Source organism: Malus domestica, chromosome 10 (assembly GCF_042453785.1).
Source record: "Malus domestica chromosome 10, GDT2T_hap1".
NCBI classification, from domain to species: Eukaryota; Viridiplantae; Streptophyta; class Magnoliopsida; order Rosales; family Rosaceae; genus Malus; species Malus domestica.
In genome coordinates this window covers 7242487-7266996 of record NC_091670.1, presented here as the reverse complement: position 1 = coordinate 7266996, position 24510 = coordinate 7242487, and the positions used below count along the sequence as shown (strand labels likewise).

The 24510-nt window shown below is 38.8% G+C and overlaps 2 protein-coding genes across 2 annotated transcripts; both read left to right on the top strand.

Annotated features, from left to right (window-relative positions):
- The first annotated feature begins 4672 nt into the window (after positions 1-4672).
- Positions 4673-5884, top strand: LOC114827256 (uncharacterized). The gene is made up of 4 exons (XM_029108909.2): positions 4673-4885; positions 4999-5097; positions 5190-5270; positions 5353-5884. The coding sequence occupies exons 1-4, from the start codon at positions 4688-4690 to the stop codon at positions 5596-5598; spliced, it is 624 nt and encodes a 207-aa protein (XP_028964742.2). The 5' UTR covers positions 4673-4687; the 3' UTR covers positions 5599-5884.
- A 638-nt stretch (positions 5885-6522) lies between these two features.
- Positions 6523-8154, top strand: LOC103445007 (protein FLOURY 1-like). Its single transcript, XM_017334918.3, has 2 exons — positions 6523-6628; positions 7170-8154. The coding sequence occupies exon 2, from the start codon at positions 7417-7419 to the stop codon at positions 7828-7830; it is 414 nt and encodes a 137-aa protein (XP_017190407.2). The 5' UTR covers positions 6523-6628; positions 7170-7416; the 3' UTR covers positions 7831-8154.
- The last annotated feature ends 16356 nt before the right edge of the window (positions 8155-24510 follow it).

Below are 24510 nucleotides of genomic sequence, written 5' to 3'. Positions count from 1 at the left end.
GTTATCTGCCCCTGAAACCTAGGTTGCAGCAATTGTATATGTCGTCGCATACTGCCATATACATGAGATGACTTAAGGAAAAACAGGTAGACGATGATGTGATGCGACATCCTGCAGATGGAGAGGCATAGAAAGAGTTCGATCGAACGTTCCCCGAGTTTCTCGTAAAGTTAGATTGGGACTTGCCACTGACGGATTTAATCCGTTTGGGGTTTTAAACCAACACCACAGTACTTGGCCGATTTTCGTATTTCCGTATAATTTGCCACCATGGAAATGTATGAAAAAAGAATACATGATGATGACTTTATTGATAACTGAGGATCCTGGTAGGTCAATCGATGTATACTTACGGCCGTTGGTGGATGAGCTAAAAGATTTATGGACATACCGTGTGCGCATATACGATAAATGTACTGACAAGATGTTCACTTTGTGGGCTGCAGTGATGTGGACTGTGAACGATTTCCTTGCATATGCAATGGTTTCTGGGTGGAGCACTAGGGGTTATATGGCATGCCCTGTATGCAAAGAAGACGTAGCATCTAGTTGCCACGCTGGAAAAGTTTGTTACCTTGGTCATCGAAGATGGTTGCCTTGGGACCACGAGTGGCAAGAGAAGGATAAAGAGTTTGACGGGGAGAAAGAGCATCGCCTTAGACCCGGAGAATGGTCCGGTGCTCAGATTTTGGAACAGCTTAACTGTTTGGATTTTGCTCATTTCGGGACCAATGTCACTAGGACAATACTTGCTACACATATGAACTAGACACACAAGTCTATGTTTTTTGAGCTCCCGTATTGGTCGAAACTAAAATTGAGGCACAACCTCAATGTTATGCATGTTGAGAAAAATATATTTGACACATTGGTCGGCACAATTCTAGATATTGAAGGCAAGACAAAGGACACGATCAAAGCTCGTCTTGATTTGGAACGAATGGGAATACGACGGGGTTTATGGATGAATAAGGACAATGATAAAGCCAGAAGGGATCTTGTATTTTTTTCAATGAAACCGAATGACAGGAAATAATTTTTAAAGTTTGTAAAGTTTCTCGATGGGTATGCTTTAAATATCACGTGTTGCGTGAACGTTGACGGGGGTAAATTAGCTGGCTTAAAGAGTCATGACTGCCATGTGGTTTTGCAACGCCTACTTCTTGTGGGTATTCGACATCTCTTGCCACCCGATGTAGTGAAACCAATCATGTTGTTGTCTAGTTTTTTTTCGCAATTGACGTCAAGAACGTTACGAAGAACGGACATTAATCAGTTGCGCCATGACATTGTGCAAGTTTTATGCAAGTTTGAGATGATATTTCCTCCAGCCTTCTTCACAAGTATGATACACGTGATGGTTCACTTACCAGATGAGGCATTGCTTACTGGACCAGTCAACTTTCGATTGATGTATCCAATAGAAAGGTATATATTCCTCATCTTTTTTATTAATCGATATTAAATATATTACGATTAGTAATATGTGTATCGTATCATTTTCTTTTGGTGGGCTTCTCGGAGACTTGAAGAAAAGTGCATGAAACAAAGCGAAGCTCTAGGATCCATTATACAAGCTTGGGTGTCATATGCGGCACTTACATCCTGTGGAATGTATTTAAAAGATGTTGTGACAACTTTCAATAGTCCTCCTGGCAATAATGACGAGGGTGTGAGAAAGGAGAAACTTTCAGTTTTTGCCCATGTCGCTCGACCATTTGGAGATCCTATTTGTGGCGAGTTGTTTTCCAAGAAGGACATGGATGTAGCACATTGGTTCGTACTCAACAATTGTGACGAGACACTGTCACACCTAGGTGAGCATGAAAATATGATGAAGCAGGCACATCCTTCACATTTGTATGCCAAGAAACACTGTGAATTGTTTCCGCAGTGGTTTCTCGAATATGTAGGTTTGAAGTGTTTTGTATTGGACATATATATTGTACCAATTAAGTTGCTTGAACTTACAAATTTAAATGTTTGTCTAATATTAGGTGAATCAACTGAAAGCTTCGAATTCCCCTACGTACAGTGAAGAGTTATATAACTTAGCGTTCGAATCAATTCGCGTTGAATTGTACTTGGGTTGCCATGTCAACGGCGTCAAGTTCTTAGCGGGTGCACGAGATGACAAGTTGTGTAAATAAAACAACGGTGTTCATGTCCCCGGAGGAGGAGAAAGTATAGACATTGAATTCTATGGCAAACTAACAAGTGTCGTGCAATTGCTTTATAAAGACCGGTGCCAAGTGATCCTATTTAAGTGTCGATGGTTGGATACACACCCAGATAGGCATGGAAGTGTGAAAAAAGATCATGGATTACTATTAGTGAACACTACCAAAACTTGGTACGATGACGACCCTTCCATATTAGCAACCATGGCAAAACAAATTGTGTATCTAGATGACCCTAAATCCGGGAGGGGTTGGAAAGTTGTTCAGAAGATGGATCATAGGAACGTGTATGCTATACCATAAATTTTCATCGCCCACGTGTCTGAAAATTCAATTAAAGTGGTTTTTTTTCGCAGAAATTTTCTGACAATTGGGCGACGAATCAATATGTTTCGTCGCTCAAAGTATATTTGCGGGACGAAATATATTGGTTCGTCACGCAATTGTCTGAAAATTCAAATAAAGCGTTTTTTTTTTCCAGAAATTTTAAAAATCTTGCACGATGATTGTTTAGCCTTGCTAGATGAAAACTCTATCGCGTAATATCCTATATTATTAACCCCGTGTGTTTCGTTCCCCCTTACTTCCCTCGTCTCCCTTTTTTCCCCGCGCGATACCCTCTCTTTCCTTCCTCTCTATCTTTGTCTGTTTCTTTTTCACTCACCTCGTCTCTCAGTCCATCGCCTCTTTTTCTATAACAGGTAATTTCCTTTTCAGTTTTTAGTTTCAATTTTGTTTATTGATTGGGGGTTAGAATTAGGGTTTTTATTTTTTTTCAAATTGGGGGCGGTGGGGTTAGATTTAGGGTTCGTAAATTGGAGGTTACATTTAGGTTCTTAAATTAGAGTTTTTACGATTCTTAATTGGGGTTAGATTTAGGTCTTAACTTAAGGGAACAATTTTGGGCAGTGAGGTTAGATTAGGTTTTCTGAAATTGGGGGTTAGATTTAGGGTGCTTCACTGGGGGCTAGATTAAGGTTCTTAAATTAGGGGTTTTTTAATTTCAAGTACAGGGTTCGAGTTAGGGGTTTTCTAATTTAAGTACAGGGTTCTTAAAGTAAGGATTTGCATTGTTGACTGCCACGATTTGTTGATATATAATGGGGTATTACCCTTTGTTGTTGCCTTATTAATATGATAGACTCCATTGTGTTGCTTGTTGAATTCGGCCTCCCAATTTTGAAGTTACATTTACGTTTTGATTTTAATCTTTCTTTTTTGCACAATAATTTGAATTCCTCCATTATAGTTTAGATTATATATATATATATATATATTAGATTTTCATGAGAGGTATTAGCAAACTTCTTTTGCTGCAAATCGCAGAGCACATGAACTTTGTTATGATGGGAATGTTTCAATTATTTTCATATTTCTACGTCTCTAAAATCATTGAATCTGCCCATATGCATTCAGAAAATGCTTTTGACTAGCCAATGGACTGAAATTCCTATATGATTATTTCAGTTAACAAGTTCATTTGAAATCAAATCAACAATTAGCAATCCTTTTGTAGCCATTGAAGTTGTAAGCAAGTGAAAACAGAATCAAAATCTGTGTACTAAACAAATTGATTGCCAATTTTGTAGATGTCTCACCTGATTAGAACCCGGAGGCCGATGACTTCTACACCTAGTCCGACGACTATACCTACTACTGCCACCACTGCTCTGACAGAGATGGACCATAGGCCGGTCAATCCGATTCACTCAGATGGTCCTCCAGTCCCACAGGCGTAGGCATCGTCGACTTTTTTGGTGGCGTTACCTATTAACCCCAGACGAACTTATCGACGCCCTCGTATTGTGGACCAAATGTCGCCATCGGGATCCACAACTGATGCCTCCGGTACACAGCCAAGTATACAATCCTAATTCACTCCTTCATTCCCTTGTTTACTAAGGTTTAGGGTTTAGGGTACACAACCAGGTATTCAATTTGTTAAGTCATGTAAGGATTAAAAAGTTTTCATCGTTCCGAACCTTTTATTAAATTGTTGTGATCATTGTGTTGGATATGTATATTGTTTATATTATTTTCAGGGTTTTGGGAAATGTTTTAATTATAGGGGAGGTTATGGCGAAATTTTAGTAGGATTTGTTATTAGTTATGGGTTAATGATTTTTTTTTCATCTCTTTGCAGCGAAGAAAAACACCCGGAGACCTTGTCGGCAATTGAAGAGGGGGAAGGTCACCTGGGTGACCAACGGTTGTATCCTAATTGGATACGATGAGCGATATCGGGCAGCACCAACGGCGGAGCAACATAGTGCATTAGCCCACGACATTGGGCATGTCGTGCGGACCTTTAGCCCTATGATGTGGAAGTCTTGGAAGGCAATGTCGGAGGAGACGAAGATTACGATGCGCAATCAATTATCCGTACGTAGCATCGCCTTTTTAATGCTTTTCATGTAAAATTTATATATTTATATGTATTACTGTCTTTTATTACTAATGCTTTCAAAATATTTGTTATATTGCAGACAAACTACAATTTGGAGCACATGGACGAGGACAAGTTCACGTATGTCAATCGGCTCTTCTCCGAATGCTACAAGCAGTGGAAGAGTGACCTGCACCAATGCTTCCAGGAGTTTGATGATCCGCATGTCACTCTTGAGGAGGGATGTCCGAAGGAGTTGGAGGACCGACAAGATAGTTGGGTTTGGCTTTACGGTCATTTTAGTGACGCAACATATGTGGTGCGTTTTTAATGACGACTTCTTTCATTTTACTTCTTTTATTTTTATTTTTATTAATTTTTTTTAATTTTCTTTAACTATTACAACTAATACGTTTATTTTTTGTATAACAGAAGAAGGCGAAGGCGAACAAGATCAATCGAGAGAAGAAGACTCTTCTCCACCATTCGGGTTTGAGGCCTTTCTCCTATAGGATGGAGGCGCGACGGAAGGTATATATTACAACTTTCATTTCCAATTTAAAAATGTCGCTAATAATTTTTTTTTTCGTACTAACATTTTCCTTATCTTCTTTTTATTTCAGGAGGGTTCAAAATTTTCGGAGATCGACGTCTTTGCTGACGTTTATGTTCGGCCTGGGAATGAGTTGACCCAGTCCCTTCATGTAAGTAATTTCTTATGCATTAAACATTTATACTAATTCTTTCAAATTGTTTTCTATTAATAATCCATGTTTTTTTTCACAGGCAACTATGGTGGAGAAGCGACAGGTGGTGCTTCAGAAGTTCGCCTCCCACCTTCCTCTGGACACGCCGATCAAGTCTGTGGATCCCCCTGAGGATGTAGGGTTTCACATCGTCACTGAGATGTTGGACCAGACTTTCGATCGGAGGCCAGGGACATATTGTCGGGGGATGGGAAATGCTAGGCGTCGAGAGACTGGAGCCTCGTCATTCGCGCAGTCAAAGACCAAGGTTACGGCTTTGACGTAGGAAGTCGCTGGGGAGTGAGCTGGCATCGTACAAGTCTCAAATGTCAATGCTTGTACAAGCCCTCAGTTCCTCTGGAATACATCTCCCCGATTTTTCTACACCATCGCCCTCACGGCCCTTCCACACCAAGCAAGCACAGCAATCAGGCCCGTCAACCTCCGACCCCGTCCCCAACCAACAACAAGATAACCAAGCACCTCCGAATGACACGCCTATAGATTTTGCCTCTTTATTTTCATAGTTTTGTTCCCTTTTTTTTTTAACTTTACATTTGTACGTACATTTTATGAAATTTGTTTTTTTTTTCCTTTTATTCTATTTTTTTATTAAAAATTACACGTGCGCGACGACGAAATGTCGTCGCACAAAATTAAGCGCGTCTTACTCTTCCTAGCGCATTACTACGTGACTACTATAGATTTCGTCGCGCAACAAGTTTTGAGGCAAATTACCCACAAACGCACTTGTACTCGTTTATATCGTACGACGAAAACCTTTGTCCGTATAACTTTTGCGCGACGACTAGTAAAGCGTCGCGCAGTTGTCAAGACGCGCGACAAATTTGAAGATGTTCGTCGCGCAATGTCTTTTTTCACGAGCTTTGCGCGACAAAATATGCATGGCGATTTTCTGGTCGCCATAGTTTATGTACGACCAAATAATTATTTGCGCAACAAAATGTCCGTAGTCGGGCAAACTGTTAAATTTAGTAGTGTTAAGACAAACAATCCTTAGGGTTAGGCCGCCACTAGCCGACGACACATTGTTTACAGGAAAGAATGCCCACCGAACGGGATCGTAACGTTTCAACGGTCTTCTGCGACAGAGAGGGACTCAATCACTCACCATATCGGACTGCAGCGTGGCATGTGACAAAAAGTCATATAAATAACACCAATATATAGACAGCCCCACATCATCCACATTGGTCGCACCTCACTCCTCGTTTTCTACGCCCCACGTTTATCTCGAATCCCAATATCCCCAACCCGGCTCAACTCTTCACTGTCACTGTTTGCATACATTCTATGTAAGTCCCCAACTTTCTGGCCATCTCTCGAATGGTAAGGCTTGTTCTTGCTTTGGAAGCTTAACTAGTGCCTTTAAACCTTCTATGTAATCGAGTTTACAAAGAAACAACAGCCAAAGTCCAATTGGGTCATTGCGTAGGCACCTCTCATTAATTTCGTAAAGGCTTTTAATTTCTTTCTTAATTATATTTAAAGTATTAGTGTATTTATCAAGATGGTGGGAGGATTGGATTAGAGGATGTTCTAGAGGAGGTAGATGCAGATTTGGGGTTGTTTTTGCTTGCTGTTTGTGTTTTGTTCTGTTCTTCAGTTATTTAAGAGGGTTTTGCAGATATTTCTAGGGTTTTTGGGGATGGAGTGTGCTTCATGTAACAAGTTTTTGAATCAGGGAAGTGATTTTGGATGCGGGTTTTTCATGTTTGGCCGTTTCTTGCCAGTTTTCAACTTGTTGGGGTTGTTTTTGGTGTTTATTTTGGGGCTAAAGGTTTTGCAAGTTGGGGTTCATTCGGGGTTTTTAATGGAATTTTTATGTGATTTTAGAGGTAAATCAAGAGATTTCAGAAATCGGGTTTGTTCGAGGTGTGGTTCTGGTGATGATGTCTGTTCTCCAAAGGTGAAATCATTGGAAACTTCACCAAATGCAGATTGCTTGTTGTTAAGCAAAAATGTCAATGCAGAAGAGAGAGATCATGTCGATATTAACGACGGTCATGGTGATAGCGATGGTGATGATGAAAGTGTTGGTTACGGCGACGATGGGGAATTTGATGTGTTTGCATTGAGAAAAATGGTGAAGGTTGAGCGGCGAAGGAGGAATGAGGCTCGCGTAGAGCTCGAGAAGGAAAGGATGGCTGCTGCATCTGCAGCCGAGGAAGCTATGGCCATGATCCTGCGTCTTCAAAACGAGAAAAGCTGTACTGAAATCCAAGCCAAGCAGTACCGTCAAATGGCGGAGCAGAAGCAGCAGTATGATGAAGTGATGTTCCGATCGATGCAGTGGATTATAATGAAACACGAATCGGAGAGGAGTCTACTGGAGGAGCAACTGAGGCTGTACAGGCAAAAGTTGCAGCAATGTCTTAAGGGTGATGAAACGGCGGCACAATCCCAAGAAGCTGATCCGAGTTCCAATCTAATCGAGAATTGCATGGATGATGGGCTTGACGTAGATCCGTGGGAGCCGGTGCGACCGCACTTATGAACCACATTTTGGATCACTGCATCAATAACCTTATATGTGGAAAATGCCGTAGATGGCCGAGATGATGTGCTTCATGCGAATCAGTGAATATAAATAGATAAATATTGTTTATGAAGTAGATCGTAAATGAGGTACAAATAATTCTGCTCTTTTCTGAAACGCATATTGAGTAATTTCATTTACAAAACATATTTTTCTTTGTCTTTCTGTTGAATAAAATAGGGGGCATTTGTATATATGAACACAAACGTGACCTTCTCTTTTATCCATGTAATCTTGTAAATTAAGTAAATAAGGTGCTACGTGCACTCTTTGTCATGATTATTTGGTAATTGGTGTTTAGATGATTTTGTTTAAAAACTCTAATGTTGTCATGTTCTGTTATTGACGTGCAATGAAAAAAGAAGAAGAGAATGTCGAGTGAATTTAATCATTCCTCTATGATATACCTTTGTAGGTTGAAAATGGTCCAAAAGTCTTGTGGATTAGTAGGGGACCACAGACAATGTCCTATATGTTACACATGCTTTATTAATTTATTTTTTTGGTTTGAATATATATTAATTAGTGGATTGGTACGAAATGTACTTTCTGGTTAGAGAGGTTAATTGTCAATGTAAAACCAGTAGAAACAATTAATGGGAATTTACATTCAGTGGTATAATATAATTGGTTGAACTTTTTTTATTCCTCAAGTTTTTATTCAATTGTATTATTATATTTAATGTACCAGATTGTATTTTCGGCACACTCTACAATTCCACATAGAAACCCTCTATGTTACATATTCCCTCGAACACCTATGTCTATACTTTGAATTTCCAGTTACAATTGTGCTTTAGTTGAATAATGGACTCTAGAGTAAGTGCTGGAAAATTGATTCGACTTGTTTTCAGTTTGGGTTTAGCGTGTTTGTATTTTTTGTATTTCCATGAAATAATTGAAAAGTAGTGAAATTCTAGGTAATGTAAGTTATGTTTTAGTCACTTATTCGAGGCTCCATATTTTAAATAGCCTCAAAATTAAACAACCACCACGGGGTGATCCAGTGGTTGAGAACGAATTATATACCCATATTCTACACAGTACGTCCTGGGTTCAATTCCTAGTACTGGTGAATTACACGGTGATGGCTAGAGGCTGAAATATTCACCACGGTGATGGCTAGAGGCTGAAATGTCTCTATGAGAATTCCCGCCCTTGGAAGGGTGGACTGTCATGGCGAAACTACTAGCTGGTCACTTTTTTATGTTCTGAGTGCTTAGAGAGGCTAGCCAGCAACCATAATAACTACAAACACAAGCTCCTAGTCCACTATAGCATAGTAAATGACCATTACTAAATGACAACACAATTCCTAATTAAAACACCGCTTGCAAGAAATCAAGTTAATAGGAAGTATTAAATCGAATTTGAACTAGCCACCAAACTACGTTAATGGCACTGCATCATCCTCCCCTACCGGGTGAGAACTCGCCCACGAGTTTGAACCCAACTCTCCATGATATTTTGACAAGTCTCGAACATAAATTTGTGACAACTCTCCTATAAGCATTGTCACAAATTTTCTTCAAGATCTTGCATTGACCAATCCTCTTTTCTTTGAGCTTATTATAGTAGCCACTAGGAAAACACTCTTTCTTCAAATATACCCACACTAGATCACCTTCATCAGATTTCTTCATGCGGCGATGTTTATCGGCAACTTCTTTGTACTTGATATTGTTGTCTTCAAGCTTCTTCCGCACTTCTTCATGTATTATAACCATGGATACAGCAAAATCTTTAGCTTTTTCGGTTTTGGTAATAAAGAGTTGGAATGGGAGAAAAGTCAAGATAATGTGTTGGAGTCCTCCCATAAACAATCTCAAAAGGACTCTTTCCGGTAGAACGGTTTGCAACGTAATTATAAAAAAAGTCAGCTTGAGAAAGAGTCATGTCCCACTGCTTTGGTTTCTTGGTTGCCAGTGCTCTGAGCAGATTGCCTAATGTTCTGTTAACCACTTCGGTCTGGCCAGCTGTTTGAGAGTGATAAGCACGACTATACAACAAATTAGTGCCAAACCTACCCAACAAGTGTTTCAAAAAATGACTAAGGAACTTGGTATACCTATCTGAAACAATAGATTTTGGAATACCGTGATGTTTAACCACTCCCTTGAAATATAGATCAGCAACATAGGAGGCATCCATAGTCTTCTTACACGGAATAAAATGAGCCATCTTGGAGAAGCGATCAACAACAACAAAGATGGAGTCATTTCCCCTTTGAGTCCTTGGCAAATCAACCACAAAATCTATGCTAACGTCCTTCCATGGAGCATTGCGAGGTGGTAAGGGGGTGTAAGCACCAGTATTCTGTGATTGGCTTTGCATGGTTGACAAATTCTGCACCTTTTCACATAGTTAGTCACATCCCTATAGATTGTAGGCCAATAATACTTATCTTTTACAAGACTGATTGTCTTGTCTCTCCCAAAATGCCCACCTAAACCTCTCGGATGCAGCTCCTTGATTATATATTCCCGAAGTGAGCATTTAGGAATCCACATACACGCTCTCTTAAAATGAAAACCATCTTGGACAAGGTAATCCTTATGATGTCCTTCCTTGCAAAACTCCCAAACCTCCCCAAAATCAGTATCACCAGCATACATTTCTTTAATGTTATCAAAGCCTTCCAGCTGAACACAGAAGGTATTGAGAAGTGACATCCGTCTGCTAAGAGCATCTACAACCTGGTTGTATCTCCCACTCTTATGCCTTATTACAAAAGTACACTCTTGTAGAAATGCAACCCAATTGACATGTTTTCTATTCAAGTTTCCTTGGTTGTTAATGTGTTTGAGAGCCTCGTGATCATAATTCAAGCTAAACTCCATTTGAATTGGATAAGGCCGCCAATGACGAAGTGACTGAACAATGGAATAGAATTCCAGATCATAAGTGGAATAATTCTTCTTTGCTTCATTTAATTGTTGGCTAAAGAAAGCTACTGGATGACCTTCTTGGCTGAGTACACCGCCTATTCCCACATGAGATGCATCACAATCAACTTTAAACACTTTCTCGAAGTCGGGCAAAGATAATATAGGAGTGTTGGACAATTTTTCTTTCACAAGCTGAAAACTCTTCGCAACTTCCTTACTCCACTTGAATTCCCCCTTTTTCGTACAATTTGTCAAACGGGTCAAAATAGAGCTAAAATTTCTGATGAATCGACGATAAAATGAAGGCAGCCCATGAAAGCTCTTTACATCCTGCAAGCTGTTTGGTGTGGGCCAATCTTTGATAGCTATAATTTTCTCTTCATCCATTTTTAGACTTGTAGAAGTTAGGACAAAGCCTAGGAAAACTAGGCTTTCGGTCATGAAAGAACATTTCTTGAGGTTCACATAAAGCTTCTCCTTTCTCAGAACAGTTAACACAACCTTCAAATGTTCCATATGGTTTCTTTCATCAATGCTATAAATGAGTATATCGTTAAAGTAGACAATGACAAATTTACCAATGAAAGAGCACAGTGCATGATTCATTACCCTCATAAAGGTGCTCGGGGCATTGGAGAGCCCAAATGGCATAACAAGCCACTCGAAGAGGCCCTCACGAGTCTTGAAGGCAGTCTTCCATTCATCACCAGGTTTAATTTAGATTTGGTGGTACCCACTTCGAAGATCAATCTTGGAGAATACTTTGGCACCAGGGCCGGCCCAGGCCCAGTGCAACCAGGGCCATTGTCCAGGGCCCAAAATTTAAAAGGACACCAAAAAAAAAAGTCCAAATAATTAGGTATAAAAAAAAAATTTGTCTAGAGCCCAAAATAAGGAATGGAGGGCAAGAGGCCTAAATTTGACAATAAAGGAAAGGACCCAAGTTTCAAGATTTAAAATATATATATATATATATAATTGAACCGGCCAGATTTTAGACTTTAAAAAAAAAAAAAAACAATAATGTAAAGCCTAAAGGGACCTCCCCGGTCCCCCCCCCACTCCCATCTAACCTAATTCTCCTTTTCCCAATTAATTCCCCACCCACCCGCCCCTTTGTTTCCCCTGTTTGTTATTTTTCCATCTGCACTGCTATTGCAGCTTCCAGGCCAGCCTTCCAACCCCGACAACACACAGAGTCTTTGTCTTTCTCAGCCACAATCCCTGCTGCCGGTTGCCATTGTGCATTCACAAACCCGAGTAACTTTTGAGGTAATTTGATAAACTAATTTTTAAAATTTGAATTATTAATTCATAATTTAAATTAAATTTTGCAAGTGACATAGAATTATATGACAATTGATGTATAGAATTGTTGTTGATAGATTGAATTCTTGATTAATTAATTGATGTATAGATGTTAGTGTTTTTATAATATATAATATGTGTTAGACTTGGAATGATAATTTTAATAGGAAATTTTTGTTATATCATGTGTAGGTAATTTTTGCAAACAAATTATCAAAGCCATGTCTTTTAGGAAACAACTCTCTGGTAATATGAAAAGGAAAAAAAAGGCAAAGGATAACGAAATTGCCGAAAGTTTAAGATGATCTCTTAATAAATTTTTTTCTACAAAGAATGAGTTGGTTGAAATTTTGAGAGAAAATGATGTTGGTGAAGAGTCACAAAATGTTGTTGGGGAGTCTCATGATCATGAAATTGGTGATTATGTGGAGGAAGATGTTAATGACCAAGAAAATAGTGGTGATTTAGAGGAAAATGTTGGTGATGAGTCTCAAGATCATGAAAATGGTGGTGATATGGATTTAAATGTTGATGATGATCATATTGGTGTAGAGGAAAATATTGAATCTCCTGAACCTATTTTCCATTTAAACATTTATGATCCAAAAGTTTGGGATAGCCTTAATGCAGAAATGAAAGACTTACTTATAGAAAAGGGACCAAGTTATGATAATGGATCTAACATGAGAGGGGACCAGGTTATGATAATGGATCTAACATATGAGGGGACAAGGTTATGATAATGGATCTAACATGAGAGGGAAACACCAAGGTGTCCAGAAAAGATTGCTAGACATAAATCCCAGAGCTTTTTACATGCCATGTGGTTCTCATTGTCTTAATTTAATAGTTTGTGATATGGCAAGTTCATGTCTTAAAGCAAAATCTTTTTTTGGAGCGTGTCAATGCATATATACAGTGTTTTCCAACTCTACAAAGCGTTGGAATATTTTGCTTGAACATATTGATGGTTTAACTTTGAAGTCATTGTCAACTACTCGATGGGAAAGTCACATTGAAAGTGTTAAAGCGATTAAGTCCCAAGTCGCCCAGGTTAGAAATGCTTTGTTTCAATTGGTGGAAATTACTGAAAATCCCCAATTGAGTAGGGATGCAGAATGTTTAGCATCAGGAGAACTTTCAAGTTTTGATTTTGTATTAAGTTTGGTTATTTGGTATGACATTTTGTTGAAGATTAACATGGTGAGTACAAAATTACAATCTGAAGACATGCGTCTTGATATTGCTGTAAAGGCATTGGAAGCATTTGTTACGTTTTTCGAAAACTATAGAGAAACTGGTTTTGCTTCTGCCATGAGTGATGCTAAAGAAATTGCACTTGATTCAGAAATTGACCCTGTTTTTCAAACTAAACGTCATAGACCTAGAAAAAGACATCATGATGAAGTTGATGGTAATGAGAGGGAACAACAGTCTGCTGAAGAATCATTTAGAACATATTATTTTCTTGTTATAGTGGATATTGCTCTTTCTCAACTGAAACACAGGTTTGAACAGTTAAAGGCTTTTGAATATATTTTTGGCTTCTTGTTTGATGCATCGAAGTTAATTTCATTGGATGATCAAGAGCTAAAACAAAATTGTATGAATCTTGAAGCACATTTGAAACATGGAAATACCATAGATGTAGATGGAGCCGACTTATGTTCCGAATTACAGGTTTTGCAAATGATGTTACCTGAAAAATCATTTCTCTCTAATAACCCTTGGACATCCATGGAAATAGCAAACTTTGTCAAAGAAATTGACATGTGTCCTAATGTCTTGATTGCTTATCGTGTAATGTTGACTGTACCTATGACCGTGGCATCTGCAGAAAGAAGTTTTTCAAAATTGAAATTATTAAAATCTTACTTGCAAACCACTATGACTCAAGATAGGCTAAATGGATTAGCAATCTTATACATTGAAAATGATGAGATTGAAGACTTGGAGTATGATGATATAATTGATGATTTTGCTTCAAAAAATACTAGAAGACAATTTCTTAAAGGTTGAAATTTGAAGGAGATTTGCTAGGAGTGGTTATATATGATTGTACTTTTGATTGTCGGGGTTTAGGTACTATGTCTCCCCCGTTGTATATTTTCTTAGGTAATATAATTTGGGCGTGAGGGCCTAGCCCCCCAGCTTCGACTGGGTTCCAGCCCTCGTTAAATATTTTTTTTTAACATATGTTTTTGTATTAAAAATGGCACATTTTGAACTTTCGCACTGGGCACCCAAAAACTCAGGACCGGCCCTGTTTGGCACCAACAAACATGTCGAACATAAATCCTCGGAATAGGGAACTTGTATTTGATAGTGATTTTATTGATAGCACGGCTGTCTGTACACATACGCCATGTGTTATCGGTCTTTGGAGTAAGCAAAGCTGGTACCACACACGGACTCGTGCTTTCTATGATATAACCTTTCTTAAGCAATTCTGAAACTTGTCTTTTCAACTCCTCGTGCTATTTAAGACCAATGCGGTAGTGAGCTTTATTTGGAAGGTTTGAACCAGGAATCAAATCTATTTGGTGTTGGATGTGTTGGAGAGTTGACCTTTGTAATTAGTTTAGTTACCTGTTTGGGTCTTTGTAATCAAGATGTAATTATGATAGATATCATTTGGTGTTTCTTTCCTTGTAAATCAATCTTGTATAATATATATTTCCCTCCTTGGTGAGAAGAATAATATTAGAAAATTAAACCCTAATTAGCATGGTATCAGAGCAGAGATCTTAGGATTTCTGCTCTGCCCGTTCCCTCAAGCAAACTCGGCCCTCCCATGGAGAACCTACCACCACTCCACGATGGAAACAATTTCATCCTAACCGATCCTGCCCTATACTAAACACTACTACCCTAACTGACCCTGCCATGAATCCTTTTGTTTCGAGTTCTTCTGACATGCCTCCGGAGTCCTCAGGTAATTGTGGTTATGCTTTTAATATGAATAATTGTGATACTTAGTCCGGTTGGATCATTGACTCTGGTGCCACAGACCATATGACCTATGATCCCACTGATTTAGCTTGTGATATTGTTCCACTTTGACGAAATATTATTAATGCTAATGGTGTCACCTCACCGGTAACTGGCGCTGGCACTGTACACCTCATGCCTACCCTCTCTTTTCCGCATACATTACTTGTACCTTCACTAAAGCATAAATTGATGTCTCCTGGCCAAGCTACTAAGCAATTGAACTATTGTGTACTATTGTATCCGAAGTTTTGTCTTATTCAGGATATTCTCACGAATGAGATAATTGGTCGTGGAACTAAGAGGGGGGATCCCTATTTTGTGGACGGTGTCAGTACAGGACAGGTCAATCTCGCCCAAGGAGCCGTTGATCACAAACGGCATCAGATATGGTTATGGCATCGTCGTTTGGGTCATCCGTCTTTCAGTTATTAACAACATATGTTTCTGGATTTATTTGTTGGTTGTTCAGTTTCAGACTTTAAATGTGACACTTGCGTATTTGCCAAGAGTCACCGTGTTTCTTATCCGTTGAATTCTAATAAAAGTGTTATTCCTTTTGGTCTTGTTCATTCGGATGTTTGGGGACCATCTTCGATTACTACTTCATCTAGTATTAGGTGGTTTGTAACTTTCATAGATGATTGCACACGGATGACATGATTATACCTTCTTAAGCATAAAAGTGATGTGTTTCTGGCATTTAAGACATTCCACACCATGGTTCAGACATAGTTTTCTACTAAAATCCAGATTTTGCGTTCTGATAATGGTGGTGAATATGTTAATAATGATTTTACACATTATTTAACTAATCACAGAATACTCCACAAGACTACTTGTCCTCAAACTCCTCAACAGAATGAGGTGGTTGTGCGCAAAAATCACCATCTATTAGAAACAGCTCGATCGCTATTGATTGGGGCGGATGTTCCCCTCTCCTCTTGGGATGTTGCTCTTCAGATTGCCATTTACCTTATCAACTGCTTGTCATCCAAAGTATTGAATTTTTTTACACCTTTGCAAGTTCTTGCTACATTGGATTGGCCATTCCAGCAATTTGATGTGCCATTACAGCTTTTGTTGGCGGCTAACTTAGATTGGCCATTCCAGCAATTTGATGTGAAAAATGCTTTCTTTCAGGGTAATCTTAAAGACCAGAATGGTGTGTAAGTTGAATAAGGCATTGTATGGATTGAAACAAACACCTCAGGCATGGTTTGGTAGGTTATGGACAACTATGAGGAAGTATGGGTGGGGGACTTAACCCATTATTTATGTACTGAGGAGCGAGCCCTTATTCTATAAAAGGGACTCATTCACTTTCATTAGAGAGCACCCATTATTTATGTACTAAAGAGCAAGCCCTTATTTTATAAAAGGAACTCCCTCACCATCATTAGAGAGCATCGCCGCCTGCTAAGCAACCGCCTCGCAGCGAACACCAACTCTAGCCCATCATTTTTTGTATTGAGAAGCGAGCCCTTATTCTATAAAAGGGATTTCATCACCTTCAAACGCCACAAGCCGAGCTAACCAAGGCAACATAAGCCACAAACAGAGTAGCCTCGCAACATGTGCTACTTCTAGTTGAGCATCATTTCAGATTGGGCACCGCCTCATATCAAGTATCAAGTTCTAGACGACATCTAGTTACTTCAGCCTACACATGGACTGAATTTCAAGTTTCTAGCCAAAACACTCTCTTGACTGAAGACTTGGGGGACTACTGTTTGTACCATACTTAGGGCCTTCGTATTTAGATCTCGTATAAATACTCGGGGGACTCAAATGTAATTATGTAATAAATGAAGGGGAAAATATGTAATAAGTGAGGAGCCCTTATTCTATAAAAGGACTCCTTACTCTCCTCATTAAAGGAGGCCAATTCCTAGGCCATGAGGATCCTCACACTCTTTCCCTCATAATCATCTCAGAAATACAATATCAGTGTGGACATAGCCCAAACCTTGGGGTGAACCACGATACATCTAGTGTTATTTACTTTCTTGCAGATTCACAGTCGGATTTACGTTGTTCCAATACCCCTCCGGTTTTGTGCATCAACATGATCAAATTGCTGATATACATACAAAGTGATTGTCCAAGAATAGGTTTCTGTTCTTACAGTCCAAGCTTTCACTTGGAACCTTTTATTCTTCCAAGTTTAGCTTGAGGGGGTGTAGAGATGAAGATGTCACATCATGACTACAATTTGTTATTAGTTTGTTGCTAGTTTGTTACAATGTAATTAGTTTTAGTAAGTTACAATGTAAATAGCCAAAGGCTATATATTAGTGGTTGTATTATTCATTGATGACTTAATGTGAATATACACTTTTCTTCTTCTGATAAGATCCAAATCTCTAAGCCCTTAATCAACCTACAAGTAACACAGAGGATAGAGAAGGAAGGGGAAGGAGGAGAGAGAGTAGAGCTCTGAAATGTTTTTTGTTTATATTTCTTTTTATCCAATTAACCACTCCGCAAAGCCATTACAATTGGACTATTTATAGTACTCCCAAACCCACTGCCAGCTAGCAGAATCTAACAAACTTTCCTAATTACTTGCAATAGTCCTATTTAACTAACTAATTCAATGACTAACTATGATTAAGCTAATCAGGGTCATAACATTGCCTACCCCTTAAGAACAACCTTGTCCTCGAGGTTAAAATGAAGAACTGGTTGTACTTCTCAATTGCTTGCTTCTGCATAACATGCTCATATTTGCAACCTTTGCGGTTGCTCTTCCCAGAAAAGATTTATGCCCATAATGTCAAATGGAGACACACCATGGACTCACAACCCATCTTTTGATGCTGCATCACCAATAATGGAAGTGGAGTCCTTAAAGATTGTCACCTTTCTGACAAAACCAAGTTGCTCAACTGAAGTGTTCTCAACTAGTAGACTCAGATCACTGGCTCCCAAAACAACATCCACATTTGCTTCCTAAGTTTTGTTTGAACTAGATAGGATGGATTTAACAATCATCAGCAGCAACGGACTTTCGAACCTAGTCACCATATCCACAGCCTTGCTCACGCTTAAATCATGCAAACTCTTCATCTCAGCATTATATCCACCATCTCCAGTTTTTTTGCTTTTTGCCTTTATTTAAAGCTTCAACACTTATATCCCATTGTACCATAAAACTACCAAACTTGGTTTTTTTTGTAACCCTGTTAAGCCACTCTGCCTTGCCAGCTTTAAAATAGAGTATCATCTTAACAGTTTTAGCCATTGCATCTCCTAGATCCCATAAAAGCCGAAAGTCAAGGTTACAAGTGAAAAACAAAGAGAACTCAACATGTAAATCAATAACTAAGGCACCACCAAAATTGCTTTCCAGGTGACTAAGAGAGCATACTAAATCCAAATAGGTGCTCATAGCGCATTCACTCATCTTCAATGTATTTGTTGTTTCGTTCCCAGCAAAGTCATTGCTCTTGCAAGCTACCTCTCTAATTAGAGCTTCAACAACATTTTTCATTTTATGCCTTGTCACATACATCACATCTGAAAATGACCAATCTCTCCACCACATGTAACAATAGCCCATTGCAACAAGTGCAGCAATTGGAACTAAATATGAAACATAATTCCCACTAGAGGAAGAATTCTCATTGTAGATGGTTACAGGTCGAGATGAGGTTAACTCTCTGATTTCTCGAGCCAATTATGGAATCTAAGCTTTAATAACTGCACTATCAAACTTCTCCGGCAAGATATCAACTTTATTTACACCCTCCAGTATATCATGCAGTTGTGCAATAAGATCAGACATTCGCCCATTCCCCAAAACTATCAAACTGGTCAAGCCTTGTTCCATCTCTTTTAGCTGTTTTGCACTATGAGTAGCATCATTCATGTTCCAAACAACCTTCTTAGCCTCTTCTAGTGACCCAAGTTTAGTAAAGCCAAGACCTTTTGCCTTGACAACTTGGAAATAGAGCAACATCGTAAAAGTTAGCTCATCACCATTTTTGATACAATCAGAAAAACCTTCATAGTTTGCTTGTCCTTCAGTATTGATCATAACAGAAATCTCCTTCTCATTCAGCCATTTGATCTTCCTAATCACATCGCAGTGCCACACCCTCATGTTATGACACATATTGAGTCCTGCTATGTTCATCAAATAAAGTTCTTCCAAATTGTTTTGTGAACTCAGAAGTGACCCAAATGCATTAACACCATTTTCGTCCAAGGCATTGTCTGAAAAGTCAAGATACCTCAAGACATATCCGTCCAAGGCCGAAGAAAATTCGTGCATGACTTTAAGAGCCTCTTCTTCTGACCTCCCTGCAGTAAAATCTAAAAGGTCGACTTCATGCAATTGATCTTTGATAGATAACAAGATTGGCTCGGTAACACAAGCTGCATCCATACCAAAGCTTCTCTTGCTAAAACATATATTGGTACACGATTTTTTATCATCCCTTGATGGTAGTAATGGTTCATCAGCCTTGCCGGCATCAATAAAGGACCTGCGACTAACCGAAATATCAAAAACACTTTCACAGGTAGCAAAAGCTTCCTCAATTTGCATCACCTGTAGTAAACAAGTAAAATGCATTGCATGATTGATGAAGTGCAGCTGTGGGATAAAAAATTGAGAGTACTTTTCACAATGGTTCTCCTGGTGCTTGGAATAGAGCATCACCCCTAGAATATTTGCTAATCTACCGCCCGGGTCCCATACATTCCAGAATTCACCCTCAGTTATGCAAAACTAAGAGCATACAACCATGTTATGAAAAATAGGGGTCATTCGATTGAAGATGTTTCCTACATTGTCCCCGCTTTGTCTCTTAGCTATTTCATCAAACACTTTCTGTGCATTCAAAACCATCACCAATTTGCCAACCTCATACATGCCGATCCACCCATTAATTTGATTCAAATAAACATCAGTCTTGACCACCTTGCCATCGGTATAACACGCAAGGAAACAATGGAAAAACCAATGCCACATGGCCTTCTGATTTTTAAAATTGTTAATCAATAATCTCAATACCTCATGTCGACATATCATTCCTAACTTCAATAGCCCACTCAGTAGCTGACACCAAACATGAAGTTTCTTCTTGATGAAATAACCAATGTTATCATCGTAATTCAACCGTGCAATCTTCTCCACCAGCTTCATTTGATAGTCCTCCAGTGACCTAAATTTGGAGCCGCCACCCTTATCCCGAATGCCATTGCAGTAGCACATGTCACAATCGAGAACAACATAGCAACTTGAGTCTGGAATTGCATCAAACAGTTTCCATGCACAAAAATTCTCAGGTCTAGTTGTTGTAGTATCAGAGAACGAGTGCATATGGAGTAAATGCGGAGCAGAGGTCATCGTCTTCGATTCCGAAAGCAAGATTGTAGATGCAGTGGAGTTGTTTGAGTGTGGCTTGACGACCGAATTTGCCAGTGCTCGCAACATCAGTGAAGATGATAGCAATGGCGGAATGGAATTGGCGTGGATTGTCGACAAAATTCGTAGTGGGTTGCTGTCTCCATTGTGAGGTTTTTGATGACCGACCTCAATCGATTCAGCTTCCTCGGAACACATCGAGGCTAGATCAGAATCTTCCTCGACACCGAGAGCCAAGTTACGGTGTAACTGAGCAAGTTCACTATGGATTTCGGCGAGTACAGGATTCACAGCCTTGTGAATGGCGATGAGTGCAAAATCCATAGCTTCGCGGATTGCATCACTGATCGCAGCACGCAGCGAAGCTTCAAATGAGTCGATTGTAGCAGATAAGCGTGCATCCATGGCAGGAAGACGGGTCGGGTGGGCGTGCACAAGAGGGAAACCAGGATTCGAGAAGGATGATACCATTGATAAGATCCAAATCTCTAAGCCCTTAATCAACCTGCAAGTAACACAGAGGATAGAGAGGGAAAGAGAAGGAGGAGAGAGAGCAGAGCTCTGAAATGTTTTTTGTTTAAATTTCTTTTTATCCAATTAACCACTCCGCAAAGCCATTACAATTGGACTATTTATAGTACTCCCAAACCCACTGCCAGCTAGCAGAATCTAACAAACTTTCCTAATTACTTGCAATAGTCCCATTTAACTAACTAATTCAATGACTAACTAGGATTAAGCTAATCAGGGTCATAACATCTTCACTAAGAAAAGCTCTCTGGAAAACTTGGGTTTCTATAGCCTGCACACCAGTTGAATATCAGAGTGCGGAACAAACAAGACTACAAAATAATAGGAATTTTATTGAACAAATTGAGAATGCCGAGACGGCTACAAAAACCCTAGAGACTACATTGTGACTGACTTATTCTCTAACTAAATTACAAGCTCTATTTATAGAGCAATAAACTAAAGAAACCCTAATGCGTATATGCCAAAAATACCCTACTACAAAATCAAATCAAATCTCTAATTAATTTCCTAAATAAACCCCCCCCCGGTCAAACTCATGGCGGTACACGACATGAGTTTGCCAACAAGCAGATGTGGATGCAAGCCTCCAAATTCCGATGCCGATTTCCGATGCCAATTTCAATACGAAATTCCATCGGTGCAAGTGCAAGATTCCAATGCCAGTGCAAGATTTCCATGCCAGTGCAAGATTCCAATGCCAGTACCAGTGCAAATGTCGATGCCGATGCCTAACAAACAAACAAAAAATCCAACCAAATATTTTTTTTCTTCCTTTTTTCTTCCTTTTTTTCCTTCTGTGCGATTCCTTCCTTTTTTTTTTTACCTTCTGTGCGAACCAACATCACCAACCTCCTTCCTTTTTTCTTCTGTGCGAACCAACATCACCAGCCTCCTTTTTTTTTTCTTTTTTTTTTTTTTCGGCGAGGGTACGGTTGTGGTGGACGGATCCAGATGCAGGGTGGGGCTGGGGAATGCAGAAATCCTAGTGCGATGGATTCACCAAATTCCTTTTTTCAAAAAACAGAATTTTTTTTCTTCCCTTTCTTGAAGACTACCAAGGACAAACTGAAAACCAAACCAGAAAATGTAAAAAATCTACGGACAAGACTAACACAATTTGACGGTCACTACCGAAATCCAAAGACAAAGAACATAAACAGAAATCCAAAGACAAAACGAACAAAAACAGAGTGACCAAGAACAAAGGACACAGACCAAAGCGGAAGCGAAAGCCTAAACGAGACCCAAACTAAACCAAAAAACAAAAAGCGACAAAACAAATTGATACCAACAAGAACGGATTGAACCATAAGGATCGAACCCGCTCTGATACCAAGTTGAATATCAGAGTGCGGAACAAACAAGACTACAAAATAATAGGAATTTTATTGAACAAATTGAGAATGCCGAGACGGCTACAAAAACCCTAGAGACTACATTGTGACTGACTTATTCTCTAACTAAATTACAAGCTCTATTTATAGAGCAATAAACCAAAGAAATCCTAATGCGTATATGCCAAAAATATCCTACTACAAAATCAAATCAAATCTCTAATTAATTTCCTAAATAAACCTAATAAATTCCAACAATACGGCCACCAAATGGAAATGCAGGAATAGCAACAGGCCGTTGCTTCGAGCTTTCGATCACGGACATAACTGATGATTGAATGAGGAAAGGTTAAGAAATTTGGATTGAAATCCTACTAACAGATTGGATGGTTTTTCAAGAAGAACGTTTTTTGAAATGTTCAACAAACTATATATAAGAATGTTTTGGAGATTTATTTCTAACTGGTTTTGTTTAAGGGCTTTATGGCTTCAAAAAAACTCAAGAGAGACAAGAACGTTCCAAATGGTGAGATGAAACTCCTACCATGAATTCAATCACTAGGAAAGGGAATTAGGAGAAATATATACACGTTTTATGTTTCAATGCCATATCACATGTGTCATTTAGTTCATATCACTAATGGGTCTTTAATTTGCCGGGACCTTTTTTTTTTATTCTTTTTTTTTTTTGTGGCAGATATAGATATTTCATTAATAACATGAAGGGTGTCAAATTTGTATATCTTTTCAAATAATCAATTTTTTGATCTGAAGAGGAATTCAAATAACCAATAATTATGGTAAACACATGCTACGTCGGCTACCACGAAAAATAAGCCCCGCATGCACATATTTACCACAAAGACGACAAATCTGTATCCGTAGCATTTCTTTACCATTACCGTTGTCACTATACTACGATATATTACATATACCAATTTTTTTCAATTAATTAAGAAAAAAGGTTTAACAATTTGTCTCTTGGAAAATGATATATGAGTTCATTAGTAACATTTACCAACCAGTTTTTAGTTTAGTGATAGTTGTCTCTATTTGACTAAAAAAGATTTAAGGTTTTATTTGATATGAATAGAATATTTTTATTTGTGACTAGTTCAATACCTAAGACTAAGAGTAATGACATTCATTTGACATATTGATTGGATCTGATTTTACACTATCGGCTCATGCAATCAAAGCCATTGAGTAAACATAGTTTTCAACTGTTGGATGGCAGAATAGTTAAGATAATTATTATTGAATGATAATTATTATTGAATGATATATTGTGGTTTTAATCATGATATTAGCTTTAATAATATATCAATTTATCTAAACTGAATATCATGGAGTTTGTTTGGAAATGGGTTTCTCTGCATGGGATAATATTAAATAAGAATGGTTTTATAATAACCAATGGTCAAAAGAAGAATTGCAATTCATTTCCAATTCACTAGTCAGCACATGCATACACGTGGAGGGCTGGAATATGTGATCAAGTTGGTTTTTTGATAATGCATGATTGCACCTGGACATATTTGGTGGAAAGATCAAGAGTTAAACTTGCATTCGAATTACTAGAGGCAGTGCCCCCTTTATTGCTGAGTCCTGTTGAAATGCATGGCTAGGGGATAAACTTGCATGCTAATTATTTGCATGCCTTGGTTCCAGCATTGTGGAGGTCTTTAGATAGGTTGTTGCATGCTAATTATTTGCATAAAATAAGGAGATAATGATGGCATCTAAAAGATAAGTTGTTGCTTATCTTGAGAAGTCTTTGACTGGAACCCTAGCCGACGATTTTGAATTGAAATCAAATCCTACACTAGTGTGAAGCCGTGCCACACAACATTTGCTTCTATAAATACAGTGCCGCAGACAACATTCAAAGCCTCCAATTCAACACATAAATTGCCCTGCGCAAACTTTCACTCTACGCAAAACCTCTCAACATCCTTAAGATTTTTATTTTCTTTTTCCCGCCGACACATCTTCAGTTTGGATAAACACCATTGTGAAGGCAACTGGTGACATCTTTAGTTTGGATAAACAACACTGGAGCCGTAGAATCAGCCGATTAAAGAGCACCTTCAGTTTGGATAAACAACACTGCTTCTCGGCCGATTACCTATCCAAGTCTTGGTTGACAAGGATTTTCGAGTCCTTGTTGGTAGAAGTCATCTCATCAGCCTTCTCGGCGAAGTTG